The following is a 16636-nucleotide window of genomic DNA, read 5'->3' as shown; positions in this document are numbered from 1 at the left end:
CAAAATATTCTGTGTGTCCTCAAAGATGAGTCAGAATGGTCAAAATGTCTGGCAGTGGGGACGCCTGTTCTAGAAAACCCTATGGCAGTCAATGTGTTAAAGAACCACAACAGATGTTCTATATGGAACCTTTTAAAGAACCATAGCAGATGTTCTATATGGAACATTGTGCTGTGAATACAGCTGTGAATAACCAAGCTTTTCTTGTGAAAGAGAGTGATTGATTGATTGAAAATTTTATTAGGCAAAAAGAATGTAAAACATCACAGTTACATTCATAATACTTTTGTCTAAAAGGGGTAATAAAGAAAATAAATGAAAGAATAATGGCCAAACATGTCTACCCATAATGTCGCTGTTAGGCAGGTTTCTGAACTGTCCACAGCCCTCCTCTGAGACACAGAGTAGACAGACTTTGTGCCATGTTATAATAAGCATTAGTTAGGACCAAATATATGAAGATAGGTTGACAATTAGTGAAGTGCACCGTTGACCTTTAAACTCTGTATCATACGGTGGTTTATATAACGGTGGTACCCATATGCATATTGGCTCCTACACACCGGCCCCTTAATTGTGATAAACAATTATCAAAAACAAAACAAATTCCTAAGGAGCAAATAATAAAGTGAACTATAGACTGTTTGTGCAGCAGAGGTGTTGTCTGCAACTTCTCGCAGTAGACAGACCTTGTTTGCTTGAAAATGGCTTTATGAGCTTTCGCCTGTATGAGTCCTCATGTGTCTTTTTAGATGATCCATGCCACGAAAGCCTTTACTACACACTTTGCAAGTAACTGGCTTTTCTCCTGTATGAGTCCTCATGTGTCTTCTTAGATTACTTGTATCACCAAAACCTTTGGTACAAACAGAACAAGTAAATGGTTTTTCCCCTGTATGAGCCCTCATGTGTATTTTTAGACTATCTTTTAAACTAAAGCCTTTGCTACAAACTGAACAAGTAAATGGCTTTTCCCCTGTATGGATAGTCCTATGTTTTTTTTTATCAGAATTGTGACGAAAACTTTTACTACAAATTTCCCCTGTATGAGTCCTCATGTGTGTATTTAGATGATTCAATTGACGAAAGCCTTTACTACAAATTTCACAAATAAAGGGCTTTTCACCTGTATGAGTCCTCATGTGTCTTTTTAGACTAGCTTTTACACTAAAGCCTTTGCTACAAACTAAACAGGTATATGGCTTGTCCCCTTTCTGAGTCTTCATGTGTTTTTTTAGGTAACCCTTTTGACTAAAGTCTTTGCTACAACATGAACAAGTAAATGGCTTTTCCCCTGTATGGATAGTCCTATGTTTTTTTAGATCAGAATTGTGACGAAAACCTTTACTACAAATTTCACAAATAAAGGGCTTTTCCCCTGTGTGAGTCCTCATGTGTATATTTAGATCACACAATCGACGAAAGCCTTTGCTACAAATTTCACAAATAAAGGGCTTTTCCCCAGTATGAGTCATCATGTGTATTTTTAGATGGCCCTTGGTACTACAGCCGTGGCCACAAACTATACAAGTAAATGGACTTTTCCCTGTATGAGTCTGTCCTTCCACATGTTGTGTCTTGTGTGACTTCAGTGTGTTTAAAGGTGACTGATCTACACTGGGCTCCCACTCATCACTGTCTTCAGTGATGTCAGATTCAGAACAGTGTGAAGAGAGGAGCTGGTCATCACTACTTGGATGTGATGTTCCACAGTCCTCTACATCAGCTTGTGTTTTCATGTGTTCAGTTGAGGTGCTGGCTACAGGCTCTGTGTCTCTGTCTTCACCATCATCACCTTCACTTTTCACTGCTAGTAATGTCAGCATTGGCCTATCAACCTCTTCTGGTCTTGGAAGAAGCTCCTCCTGCTCCTCTTTAATTTGTGGAGGCTCTGGTTCCTCCTGGACCAGACTGGAGCTCCTCTCCTCTTCAAGGGAAACCTCCTCTTTACACACAGGGAGGTGCAGGACGTCTAGGAAATAGATACAATGAGAGACCGGTAAAGGTTTGAACATTATTTTCATACAGTGTTTCCTCTGTTGAATGAAAAGCTAGTGCACACACATCCACTTCAGTGTTCAGGTTGCAGTTCTCAACAAAGGAAAATAAAGTAAACACATCGGTCAAAAAAGCTCCGCTGTTTTTATTGCGCTCTCAATTTCCTGATGAAGATCTGACACGGATTGATGTAATCACATTGTTAAAGGAGAATTCCGGACAAATTAAGTGTTATCTTTGATGTCTCGTTACTCACCTACCGATGTGAAAAGTAGCGTTCTTTTTTTTCATATATTCCCCTGTCGTCATTTTTTAAACACCCTCCGTTGTTATAATGGGAGCGTGAGGGTTAGTGAAGTTCGTCTATTATAACCGACGCAATGTTATTTTTTTCTCTACTACGATTCATTGTAGAGTCTCATGATAGTCAAACATGCGCTGAAAATTCCTGCGAGCCTGCCGTTAATGGCGAACGATTTAACACTGGTTGCTTGTTTCCAGAATCTGGCAACACGAGTTGCCAGGTTCTGGAAGAAACAAGCAACCAGTGTTAAATCGTTCGCCATTGACGGCAGCCTCGCAGATAGTTTCAACGCATGTTTGACTATCATGAGACTCTACTATGAATACTAGTAGTGAAAAAAACAACTTTGCGTCGGTTATAATAGACGAATTTCACTAACCCTCACGCTCCCATTATAACAACGGAGGGTGTTTAAAAAATGACGACAGGGGAATATATGAAAAAAAAGAACGCTACTTTTCACATCGGTAGGTGAGTAACGAGACATCAAAGATAACACTTAATTTGTCCGGAATTCTCCTTTAACAAGGAACAGAAGTATGATCTCCCCGATTCTTACCTCCTTATACTGGCTCCCTGTTCATTACAGGATTCAGTTGAAGACTTTAATGTTTGTTTTTAAGTCTTTAAATTGATTGGCACCATTGTACATATCGGAGCTTCTACCTCCCAATAACTCTACAAGGGCCTTGAGGTCTACCGACCAATCACTTCATAAGGTCCCACCAACAAAACTGAAGACCCGGGAGATCTGTAACATTTTCCGCCGTAGCGTCCAAACTGTGGAACGAGCTTCTACCCCATGTTAGAGCGTCTCAAACTCTGCCTGTGTTTAAATCACATTTGAAAACTCACTTGTACTCCTTGGCGTTCGAAAATTCTGACAGAGTTGCTGTTTCCACTAGGCATTGTCTATTGTTTTGCTCTTGTATATTTTAGTATTTTTTTGTTACCGAGTGTACAGCACTTTGGTTCAACACTGTTGTAAAGGGCTTGAAACTTACTGAGATCTATGTGGTCTTCAGGTTCCTGTTTAAGGTGGTCTTCAGGTTCCTGTTTAAGGTGGTCTTCAGGTTCCCTTTTAAGGTGGTCTTCAGGTTCCTGTTTGATAGCAACAGTCCTGGCTGGAGAACTCATCTTCACCTGCAGACTGGACTCCACACACTGGTCTGGAATGAAGGAATAGAAGAAAGGACTTTAACAATAAGGACTTTGATGTGACATGAATAAGGACTTTATATGATGTGAGTGACATGACTAATGACTTAAATAATAAGGACTTTGACGTGACATGAATAAGGACTTTATATGATGTGACATGACTAATGACTTAAATAATAAGGACTTTGATGTGACATTAATAAGGACTTTGATGTGACATGAATAAGGACTTTAAAAAGGTAGGGTAAGTGATTTTCTTTGGTTAAAATAAGTGTTAAATAGCTCCATGACTAGGAATGTCAGCTGGACTTAACAGAGAAGCAGCTGCTGTATACTTCTCCATTCAACAGTGTTTTAACAATTGGATTGTGCCGTTTGTGCATTTCTTCTAAAGATTCAGTAATATTTATTCGGCCTGAAAATCATTTCGAATATATTCGGTGTATCCCTAGTTTAAACCACAGTAAATAAAACAATACATAACTATCCTGTAAAACTTTACTACAGGTTTAAACCACAGTAAATAAAACACTACATACCTATTCTGTACAACTTTATTACAGGTTTAGGTTTAAGCCACAGTAAAGAAAACACCACATACCTATTCTGTACAACTTTACTACAGGGTGCATCCTTGCATCAAACAGTCCACGGCCCTCATCCGTCTCTCGCTGTTCCTCTGACAACGTTGAATATCTTTTGGACGCCATCTCTCTAAATACTGTAGACCTCTCCCTGTGGCCTGTGGAAATCACCAGTAGAAACAACTTAGCAACCGTACATACAGAAAACATCATTCCGGTTTTATTTGATTTTTACATACAGTAAATATCTTCTGTTGTCTGCTTGATATTCTGCCTCAAGTGTGTGTGTGTCTGTGTGTGTGTGTGTGTGTGTGTGTGTGTGTGTGTGTGTGTGTGTGTGTGTGTGTGTGTGCAGATGTGTTTGCGTTCGGAGCATACAATATGCGCTCCACTCACAACTAATCAAACAGGTAAATTCAAGCTTTCTCACCAGGAGAGAGTCTTAAACAAGTGAGTGACTAGTGACTAACCCTAACTAGTGCATCCAGAAACCAAATCATAGAAAAGAAGCAGAGGTTAAAATGTAATTTAGATAGCATGTTATTTAGATAGATGGCAGCTTCATTTGTTGACCTGGAATCCTATAGTTTGTATAGTTTCAATGTACAGATGATTTATTTTGTGACATTATACTGTTTAGACTGATGCTAGGTTCTTGGTTTACCCTAGATTACTGAGGCACTACACTGTCTCTATACATTTGATGAATGTGTTTACCGTGATTACTTTAAGTTGCTCTGGATGAAGAGCGTCTGCTAAATGCCTAAATAGAAAATCGCAAAGGGCTTGAAACCTACTGAGATCCATGTGGTCTTCAGGTTCCTGTTTAAGGTGGTCTTCAGGTTCCTGTTTAAGGTGGTCTTCAGGTTCCTGTTTAAGGTGGTCTTCAGGTTCCTGTTTAAGGTGGTCTTCAGGTTCCTGCTTAAGTTGGTCTTCAGGTTCCTGTTTAAGGTGGTCTTCAGGTTCCACACACTGGTCTGGAATGAAGGAATATAATAAGAACTTTAACAATAAGGACTTTAATGTCAGGGTTTCCTACAGGAAAAAAGTTAGGCCCGGTGCTAGGCCAGGGGAGACTCATGCGCGCCCGCGCGAAGAGCGGTTGCGCCGGCAATTTTGTTGTTGTTGCATTCATTCATTAATTCTGATGAAAAACACGACTACATTAAAGGAGAATTCCGGACAAATTAAGTGTTATCTTTGATGTCTCGTTACTCACCTACCGACGTAAACAGTGGCGTCCTTTTTTTCCATAGATTCCCCTGTCGTCATTTTTTAAACCCCCTCCGTTGTCATAATGGGAGCGCGTGGGTCAGGGAAATTCGTCTATTATAACCGATGCGAAGTTATTTTTTTCTCTACTACTATTCATTGTAGAGTCTCATGATAGTCATGAGACTCGGCAGCCTTCCTGCGAGGCTGCCGTTAATGGCGAACGATTTAACACTGGATGCTTGTTTCTTCCAGAACCTGGCAACTCGTGTTGCCAGATTCTGGAAACAAGCAACCAGTGTTAAATCGTTCGCCATTAACGGCAGCCTCGCAGGAAGTTTCAGCGCTTGTTTGACTATCATGAGACTCTACAATGAATAGTAGTAGAGAAAAAAATAACTTTGCATCGGTTATAATAGACGAATTTCCCTGACCCACGCGCTCCCATTATGACAACGGAGGGGGTTTAAAAAATGACGACAGGGGAATCTATGGGAAAAAAGAACGCCACTGTTTACGTCGGTAGGTGAGTAACGAGACATCAAAGATAACACTTAATTTGTCCGGAATTCTCCTTTAAGCTATTGTTAGTCACATTTATTCAACATTGGGTTTGGACACAGGTTTCACTTAGAGCAAAGGTATTTTAATATGTTACTCACTACCTCCCCCTACAGGCTGGTATTATAATATGTGACTCTCTACCTCCCCCTACAGGCTGGTATTATAATATGTGACTCTCTACCTCCCCCTACAGGCTGATATTATAATATGTGACTCTCTACCTCCCCCTACAGGCTGGTATTATAATATGTGACTCTACCTCCCCCTACAGGCTGGTATTATAATATGTTACTCTCTACCTCCCCCTACAGACTGGTATTATAATATGTGACTCTCTACCTCCCCCTACAGGCTGGTATTATAATATGTTACTCTCTACCTCCCCCTACAGGCTGGTATTATAATATGTTACTCTCTACCTCCCCCTACAGGCTGGTATTATAATATGTTACTCTCTACCTCCCCCTACAGGCTGGTATTATAATATGTTACTCTCTACCTCCCCCTACAGGCTGGTATTATATTGTTACTCTCTACCTCCCCCTACAGGCTGGTATTATAATATGTTACTCTCTACTTGTGTAAAACAGACAGAGCATACCACTTGAGAGTGAAATGAGGTTATTTTGTAGAGCAATGAATTGATGATGTGACAATGAATGATTAATGCCTCTTTTTCAAGTGACATTGTGTATACTTCGGTATTTAAAAAATGTGTTTTACATTTTTTATAAATGTGCAAGTCTTGAATGAAATCTGAGTTTGTCTTTAAGAAGGAGTACTGAGGGACTCACACAGACTAAGGTTGTAAAACTGCCGCTTTACTGCTAAAAAATTGTGTTCGAGGTAATAATTATTTTTCTTTCTCTCTTTTTTTCTATATACTTATTTTCTGTTTTATGGTGACCCTTTGTGTTAAAAAATGACTGTCTTATCTTGTCTTATTTTGTTGTTACCCGGACCGCTCTGTGCGTTGCACCAAGGTCCCTTTATAAGTGACACAAAAACAGTGTGATGTCATTATACGCTGAAGAAGGCCTCTGGGCCGAAACGTCCGGTTTGCTGGGGAGCTATGACCTAAATAAATAAGAGCCTAAATGGACTTAAGTGAGTACTGGCATTCCTTTCTATGAACTCTCTACTTCCCCCTACAGGCTGGTAGGGCCTGTAAAAGGCCAATCAAAAAGAAGGCCATCAAATAAAACGATTTTTAAGTCCACATTAATCACATTAGAATCACAGATTAGAGATGTTATGTATTTTCCCCTATTTTCTGTATTTTTCACTATTTAAAATATAGTATTTCAAAAAATATATATAACTATAGCTTGTAGATTGGCTTTTTTCACCATTTGAAATTGTTTTAAAATAAAAGGAACAGTTTTCCCAACCGACAGAGAGTCAGAGACAATATTTAGCCTATATATGGTTCTGTATCAGTGTATGAGTCAGTTTTAGCAGATTTCATTCTAATTGGCTACTGTAGACTGCCTATGAATTTCATGGGCCTGGGTAGGGCCACCTGGCCTGGCGGAGATCTGCCCTGTTGCGCAGCAGCACAGCAAGTGAAGGCAATTAACTTAAACGAGGAGCTGCGCAGCAAAAACGGCTCAAACTATGACAAACTGTCACGTTCTAGCTGCTGAAATAATCTTCCCATTTGGATCATTGTTGACAAAGGAACAGAACATGGATATTGTTTGCAAAAGGATTATTTATTTATTGTCCATCAGAGCGGTGAGATCACAGCTTCTCTCTGCTTTTGTATGATATTGATAGCCTAATCTTTGGATCTGTTTGCAGTTATTAATTTGTATTGCTGTTGATCCGACGTCGGGTTCTCTCTCTTCCTCCCGCTCTGAAGGGAAAAATAAGCCAAATCTTGCGTGAAATAAACCGACATGGCAACACTGGTTTGTTCTGACACAGTGACTTCAAGCGCTCTGGACCCACAGCGTCAACGCGCGCGCTGCTCTGATCCGATAAAAATTTTGCACAGGGGTAGCCACGATAACAACAACTACATTACACAAATCTATCTGGTGTTAATGTGCTTTACATTGGATTTGTCCTGCGGCGCTGCGCGGCACATTCCTCAGCCTTGCATTGCAACATTTGTCTTTTTCACCAGAATTTTTTAGGCTCGGCGGTAAAAATTTCAGGCCCGGCGGGACTGCCGGAAACCCTGAATGTGACATGAATAATGACTTAAATAATAACGACTTTGATATGATATGAATAAGGACTTTATATGATGTGACATGAATAATGACTTAAATAATAAGGACTTTGATGTGACATGAATAATAATTTAAATAATAAGGACTTTGATGTGACAAGAATAAGGACTTAAATAATAAGGACTTTGATGTGACATGAATAAGGACTTTATATGATGTGACATGAATAATAACTTAAATAATAAGGACTTTGATGTGACATGAATAATGACTTAAATAATAAGGACTTTGATGTGACATGAATAAGGACTTTAAAAAAGGTAGGGTAAGTGATTTTCTTTGGTTAAATGTCCTCATAGAAAGCGATATAAACAAATGCAAAGTGTAAATTAATCTCCTATATATTTTTGCTTGACGAGCAGGGGTTCTCTCTCTCTCTCTAAAATATATTTTTTTGCTTGACGAGCAGGGTCTCTCTCTCTCTCTCTCGCTGTGTTACTTTCCAACCGTTGCCCACATCACCCGGTAGCGCAGGCTGCGCAGCCTCTCGTCTTTAGTAAAAAATTAAAAATATACTTTTGCTAATCACCAAAACGAAGACGGTTTTAAGATGTTAAAAGCCTACTTTCCTTAGTGGGTACACTTGGAGCCCCCCACCGCACGTCTAAAATACACGTTTTGGCCAGAAAAGAAAATATTTTACCGGAAGAAAAACATGTCAATAGAAAAGATCCATTGACTGGATCTGTAGGGGGCGCAGTGGGGTAACTAAAACATTTTTTATATCTGGTGAAATATACGAGTTTGTCCATGCTGTATTGATATTGGTACCATAGGAGAGAAAACAGATGATTTTCTCAATAAGTTAACTCTTGAGAGCATAAAATGAAACCAAATGGACCCTTACCGGTCTATAAGGGTCCATTGGTTACCAACTCTCCATCATTTATCTGGGGACCATCTGCAACCCGCTCAAGGACCACACTTGATTAGAGGAATATAAATGATGTCATTGTATTATGGCATATATTATATATTTTTCAATATTAACACCACACTGTTGATTTAAACATGCATACATACTGTATGTTAAATGTATATTTCCGCCTTCTGTCATTTATCTCTCCATTCTCACAATATACAGAAAGAAATGGCATATTTTGGACATAGTTCGAATGGTGATTAATCATGATTAATTAATTTTTAAGCTGTGATTAATCTGATTCAAATTTGTAATCGTTTGACAGCCCTTTCACATCTAAAGCTCAGTAGTGGATTTATTACACAAACAATCCAACAGTAGTAGTAGGCCTACTAGGCTTCTAATAAAAACTGCAGTACATTCAACTCCTTTGAACACTGTTTGAGTCATAGCGAATTTCATTCTTAATTATATTAAATAAAAAGTAAGATCAATATGACCTGAGCACCTCATTGCAGCTGCAGAGTTTCTAATTATCTTATTATTTAACTAGGGTACTCAGACAGACCGCTGTTGTCAGATGGGGGATTGATTGATTGAATACTTTATTAATAGTTTACTAATAGTACAGTGGTACATTATACAATGGTGCTAAAAGGATAGCACAGAAAGCCCTAAGGGCTTGTTTCCATTGTGGTCCTGTGTATTAAATTCCAGGAATACAGGGAGGGGTGCTGTTTACTAAACATGTTTAGATTATTGAACCAACTGATGCACCTTTTACCGTTTTGAAAAGCCAACGTGCCGTTTATTGAAGGGAAAGACGCACAGAGTTGGGGGAGGGCCTTCAAAACAAAGATAACTGTTAACATATATTCTTCCCGGTCTGGGGTAGGCCTATGTCCAAACTTTCAGCCTTCAGGTTAAGGTCCTGCCGACAAGCGACAACTAAAGGCACAATGCCAGAAAAGTATAGAGAGAGAGAGAGAGAGAGAGAGAGAGAGAGAACCCCTGCTCGTCAAGCAAACATATATAGGAGATTAATTTACACTTTGCATTAAATGCATTTGTTTATATCACTTTCTATGAGGACATTATCTGAATATGACTTATGACCGATATAAGAGCTATACATAGGCCTAGCTCATAAGAGCAAAGAGCTGAGTCCAATCATTCACTGTCTGTCAGTAGGCTATAATAATCATAATATAATGATGATAATAATAATAAAGACAGCTGGAATTGAACTCAAGATTCAGGATACATTGCAATATGAAACCACTCATTAATTTAATAGTTAATTTGTTTATTATAGGCCAACATGAATTAACTGATGATCTTATCATGTTATCATTTTTACTGCAGAAGAAATATACAGCGTGCCTAAAACGCCGATTGTAGCCTACAATAAGACTGGAACTATAGGTGCCCCGGTAGCTGCCGTTGAGAGGCTATTTGATTTGAAAATAGCCGATCTACAAGCTCACATTTTTAAGTATATTTTGATCATTTATTTATACATTAGGAGTGACAACAGGGTGGTGGAGGGGTGGACATGTGGGGGGTGGGGGTCCTCTTGTTGGCAGTTACCGGTGACACCGCGGCTGCTGCCGCTGCGGGAGAATGCACCCGCTCCTTCTGCATTAACTCACTGTGCCAGAGCAGACAACCTTAATGCATGGAGCACATTTTTAGGCTATATAATTTCAACATGCACGGTCCAGTATTAAAGGATCTAAATCTGCCCTTAACTTTCTTGTTTATCACTGAAATCACAATTTGTAGCATTTGTCAATATATTGAGCCTTAAAATGTAAATAAAAAAATATATATGTATTTGGCCCCTCAGTCATACAATTTGACATCAAATAGGCTATATAATATAAAGTAAATGTGTCACTGAAAACAAAATAGTTCAGTCAAATATTTCCTTAATCAAATACTTAATCATTTTAAATGGCTAATAGCCTATAAAATAAAATACAAATTAAGTTTGTGCAGTGTTAATAATAATTTTATTTTGTGTGATATTTGACAAACACACTACGCGACGCGGGTACGCGTACCATGGACGCGACTGCGTGTAGTTGTGTACTATGTACACGGGACAGTACGTGTAAGAGCGCACATAGTACTTGCTACGCGTAATGGTATGCGGTGTGTCACACGGAGCTGGGATTAATGACATTGATAATCCTCCACACACACACACACACACACACACACACACACACACACACACACACGTTGAATAGAATGTGTTTACCAACCTGCAGTGTAAGGATGGATGTCCATATCAAAGTCAACGTCCAGCAGTTTGTTTTGTGTCTCCAGCAGAGTTTCTAGTGTCTCTATCTCTCTCTGGAAGAGGTTGCACATGAACTCTGCAGCCGCACTGAGGCGCTCCAACACAAACACTCTGACATTAAGCTTCACACTACAAACATCAACACCACGCTGTTTTTCCAAAACACACGATATCTCCTCTCCCACCGACGTCATGTGTTCATTTATCTTCAGCCGTACAGACTCCATTTGACTCATTTTACCTCCTTTATGAGACATTCTCGGTTCCTACTTATTTATATAAAGTATAAAGCTCTCTGTTCCTCCAGTAATATACTTTTATAATGTCTAAAAGGCACAAAGATCAACAATTCCGCCATTACGCCTCACGGCTACTGAAAACAAACAACATGCATTTACTTCCGGGTCAAATTGTTGAAAGCGTGAGCAGCAAAGGATCCAGGCACTCTTGGCTTTCGCCACCTGGTGGAGGAGATGTGTAACTGTTAATGAATAAATTAGATTAGATTAATTAGATTAGATTAGATTAGATTAGATCCATCCCAACCACGTCAGGTCAGTGTGATTCAGTATTAATGAACCAATGAAAAACAACATTGAGGACTCATGGGAAATACAATCAACACTTAACCTATAATTTGCACTCCTCCTTGTAGCAAGTTGTCACATGCAGAAAAAAAGAATAACAACAACACTATCTATCTATCTATCTATCTATCTATCTATCTATCTATCTAGATAGATAGATAGATAGATAGATAGTAGACCTTCGCGACGCGTTGTGAGCTTGTAGATCGGCTATTTTCAAAAATTTTAGTACTTCTACTTTTGGTACTTTAAATACATTTTGATGCCAATACTTTTGTACTTTTACTCAAGTAAATTTTTAATTCTGGACTTTTACTTAACAGAGTATTTTTATTTTGCAGTATTGGTACTTTTACTTAAGTAAAGAATTTGAGTACTTTTTCCACCACTGCACCTGTGACTGGCACACAACTCTCAGCATGTGTGTGCGTGGCAGGTTGCTCAAAACAAGAGCGATTATTGGGGGATTTTGGCAACACACGTTTAGCTGTGTTGCTCATTCCACGAATGCCCGATCTGTAAGTATGTGAGTATACCTGCAGAGTGTACCTCTGCAGTATGTGACTAGCATGTAGCCTACATAACATGTAACGCTAGTCCCATACTGCAGAGGTTCCCAAACTGGGGGTTGGGATAATTTGCTTAATGTGCAACATTGTTTTCTCACTCAACACATACAGTTTTTTTTATATATATTTTTGGGGGCTTTTCTGCCTTTGTTTGAGAGGAAAGTAGGCTGACAGGAAATGGGGAGAGAGATGGGGGGGTGACACACAGCAAAGGTCGTCGGGAACGGGAGTCGTATCCGCGACACGCTGTAAGACTGGATTATCAGACATGTGGTATGAGCCTGGACAGCTAGGCCAGCGGGCACCGCCAACATACAGTATTTCTAAAGTTACAATTGAATGACTTTTAAGTCCTTTTTAATACCAAATTGGCCAAATTGTCAAATAATAAAGAAAACATTGAGAAAAAAGCTAGATAGTTTACCGTTTCCATAGCACTTCAACCTGTTGTATATTGTAGATAAGCATCTTTAAATAAAAATATGGAATACTTTCCTTTACTCTCTCCTATTCGCTCACTACATTTCTCTCATCTGGTAAAGAAAAGGCGTGTGTGCGTTTGTGTCACACACACACACACACACACACACACACACACACACACACACACACAGCGCGTATTTTAGCCAGTAGCCCCAAGAAAATGTCTGTGTAAAACATCAAATTGCAGATTTCTTATGAAGAACCAGATTACTTCACAAATGGTGTTTTTCTTTTTAGTAAGCATGTATCTGAAAGTTACTTTGATATATAACATTTGCATTGCAATTATAAAGTTTTAGCAATATATTTTGTATTGCAATAAATGTCAAATGAATTTGCATCAAACTTTGTAAGGAAACACAGCCAATGGTAATGATGATTGATATTATCAATCACTTATCATAAGAGATTATTTTCATACCAGGATCTAATTAAAATGAAAAGTGTTTCTGTAGTATTGTGCTGTAGTCTACACCAGTGTTTCTCAAACACTGGTGGCCTTTCTCTGATGTCTGGACACAAGTACCTGGCTTTCCCAACTGATTCATTGTTTTACTTACTTAACGGCAAGAGAAAACCATAGCTATACCTGATGCTATGAATGACCTTTTGAAGAATATAATAGCTTTAATAGCTTTCATAGTATTAACACCAACCAAGGTGCAGCGAGTTGCATCTATTCACAAACTGTTTATCCTTTATTTAAATTAATTCATGCATTCATTCATTCATGCATTTGTTCTTTCATTCATTCATTCATTCATTTGTTCTTTCATTCATTCATATACATATTAATCTTAATTAGAAGGTTTTAAGCTCACATTATATCTATTTTGTGAGTTATCAACCCAGTAATATTGTGTTAAAACATTGCCACGTGTTTATGCATGGCGTCAATAGCCAAACGTTTTATTCCATTGTCTGTGTCGCCCTCGAGTGGACAAGGTGAATATTGCAGGCAATACTAATCGCTCCACATTAAATCCCATTGAGATTAAAACATATATTTGCCAAGGGAGTCCTGGGAACCAAATGGACGTGCTTTTTAGAACATCATGGAAACCAAACCTGGGTCGAACATTATTAGGAATTTGAGTTTATTTAAGCTTCTTGGTGAAATGAGTGGGACAACCCCCAAACAGCTCGTAAAATGGATGATCAGATAAACACCAAGAGTTAGACGTATTAATTTGATTTGGGTGGAGGCTGTCAGTTGTTGTGGTTGACGATCAGGGAGGATGCTCTGATGCGAGAGTCTCTCTTCTCTCTGTTGTGCTTCAGCCTGCGGAGCACACAGGGACACTGCTGCTCTCTGCTGCCCAGAGAAGAGGCTCCGCTGCTGGGGAGCATGGCTGGCTGGACTGGGAGGCTGGATGGACAAGATATCATATCATACATTAAATGCATATTTGACAAACATATAGATGCACACATTAGAAGTAAGTGGTATTGCTATACGCAATATGGCCAATATATTGACAGACTATACACCACCACCATACACATTGCATTTATATTGCAATTATTTTATCATTTAGAAAACAAAATATATTATCTAAATAGGCTATATAGCCTAAAGGTGAATAAAAGCCACAGCTGAAGATGTGATTGTGTCACAGTGTAGGGTCTCAGAGAGATGGATGGATGAGTGGTAGACAGCCAGGACACTACATTTTAAATCCTGGCCGCAGGATATTGCATAATTCAACTCCCAGTGGTTCCTACCATGTGTTTTTATGCTACTTTCACCATTTCATGTTACTTGTAAAGTAAACCGCAATGTTGTATTGTTTTTTTTTATTTACATTTTGCTGGGTGCTCCTAATTGTTTTCTGGTGCTCCTAAATGTTTTCAACTGGTAGCACCGGTGCTACCATGTAAAAAAAGTTAATTTGGAGCCCTGTGTATGGTAGATTATGTTGATAGAATATAACGTAAACTGTTGGGGTGGTTGTATTTTGTCTCCCTGCTCTTCTGTTGAGACATTTAGATCGTGTCAAAGGTCATGTCTCACCTAGACACAGGATCTGACATGAACTTTGACCTGATGTCAAGATTCAATTTAGAGCAAGCAGGCAGGCTCTATTAGCTCAATGGTATAAATGTACATAGTGCAGCTTTGATACAATATTATTATTATAATAATAATTATTATTATTAAAGCCCCAGTCTGGTCCAGGAGGAACCAGAGCCTCCACACATTAAAGAGGAGCAGGAGGAGCTACTTCAAAGAACAGAAGAGGTTGATAGGCCAATGCTGACGTTACTAGCAGTGAAAAGTGAAGGTGATGATGGTGAAGACAGAGACACAGAGCCTGTAGCCAGCACCTCAACTGAACACATGAAAACACAAGCTGATGTAGAGGACTGTGGAACATCACATCCAACTAGTGATGACCAGCTCCTCTCTTCACACTGTTCTGAATCTGACATCACTGAAGACAGTGATGAGTGGGAGCCCAGTGTAGATCAGTCACCTTTAAACACACTGAAGTCACACAAGACACAACATGTGGAAGGACAGAGATTGTCTTTGAGAAACAAGATGTCCCAGGACCTGAAATAATCGAAAGGAACTCACTCCATGCAGAGTCACACAGGGAAGAAAATATTTGGTTGTGCAGTTTGTAGCAAAGGTTTTCGTACATCATCTTGTCTAAAAAGACACATGAAGACTCATACAGGGGAAAAGCCCTATACGTGTACAGTTTGTACTAAAGGCTTTGGTCACGTAAGTGATCTAAAAAGACACATGAGGACTCATACAAGGGAAAAGCCATTTACTTGTAAACGTCGTAGAAAATGCTTTAGTCAACTGTATCCACGTATGTATGCCACGGCTTTGGTGATCTAAAAAGACACATGAGAACTCATACAGGGGAAAAGCCATTTATTTGTACAGTTTGTCGCAAAGGCTTTAGTCTTAAGAGTTATCTAAAAAAAACACATGAGGATTCATACCAGGAGAAAGAACCTTTAGTTTAAGTAAAATTATACATTATTTGTGCTACATGAGATACTTGTAAGGCAGCATTGGAAAGAGACTTTGAAAGGTCACTTAAGGTGTGTTACACTTTGTAAAAAGTCATAAGAATACAGTTTGAGTTACATATATATATATAAATACAGTATTTAAAATGATAACATCTAAGACTTTGTTTTACTGCTGTCCAACATGTTTTCACCTACTATCCTCTATTGACAAATGCAGATTCTAGGTGACATCTGGCTGATTCAAGGACAACAAAGGGTTGCCGTTGGGTGGAAACCGTATACAGTAGGTTTACTTTTCAGGAGATGGAAAAAAAGGAGCCTGTGTTCCAGTGGATCCAATGCAGTTATTATTTAGTCACGATACTTGTGATATAATCAAACACAGATATCAGACAGTCTACATTTGCCAAAAGGAAATGCATGTATTTTATTTCAGTCTGTCCAGATGCAGGAATAAAACATGAGAAAACAAACAAAAGCAGAGGCATGCCCCCCCCCCCCCCCCAATGAAATTAACGATAACTATTTAAGGACTCCATCTGTAATACTGCTTCAACAGTAAGAATCACATGCTTTGGTTTTGAAACAAATGGGTAAATAAATGACGAGTCATCTAAAAAATGTTAGATTTAAATGCAATGTAACCTGATCAATATTGATTTGGTATTTTGATATCTGCTTGTTAAAAAACTCACACGGTGCTGGTAACTTCCTGAACCCCTAGAACAGGAGTGGATATCGTTGGAAAGCTCATATGTCCAAAAACTGTT

General features: G+C 38.9%; 1 protein-coding gene across 1 annotated transcript; it reads right to left on the bottom strand.

Annotated features, from left to right (window-relative positions):
- Positions 1 to 2123: 2123 nt before the first annotated feature.
- Positions 2124 to 11490, bottom strand: LOC308096654 (uncharacterized protein; the record flags this gene model as incomplete). The annotated part of the gene is made up of 6 exons (XM_080444066.1): positions 2124 to 2173; positions 3307 to 3471; positions 4065 to 4205; positions 4845 to 5024; positions 11196 to 11309; positions 11475 to 11490. The coding sequence occupies 6 exons, from the start codon at positions 11488 to 11490 to the stop codon at positions 2124 to 2126; spliced, it is 666 nt and encodes a 221-aa protein (XP_080300192.1).
- Positions 11491 to 16636: the final 5146 nt, after the last annotated feature.

Source organism: Gymnoscopelus braueri, assembly GCF_963280865.1.
Source record: "Gymnoscopelus braueri genome assembly, chromosome: 12".
Classification (NCBI taxonomy): domain Eukaryota; kingdom Metazoa; phylum Chordata; class Actinopteri; order Myctophiformes; family Myctophidae; genus Gymnoscopelus; species Gymnoscopelus braueri.
This window is presented reverse-complemented; position numbering and strand designations above follow the sequence as displayed.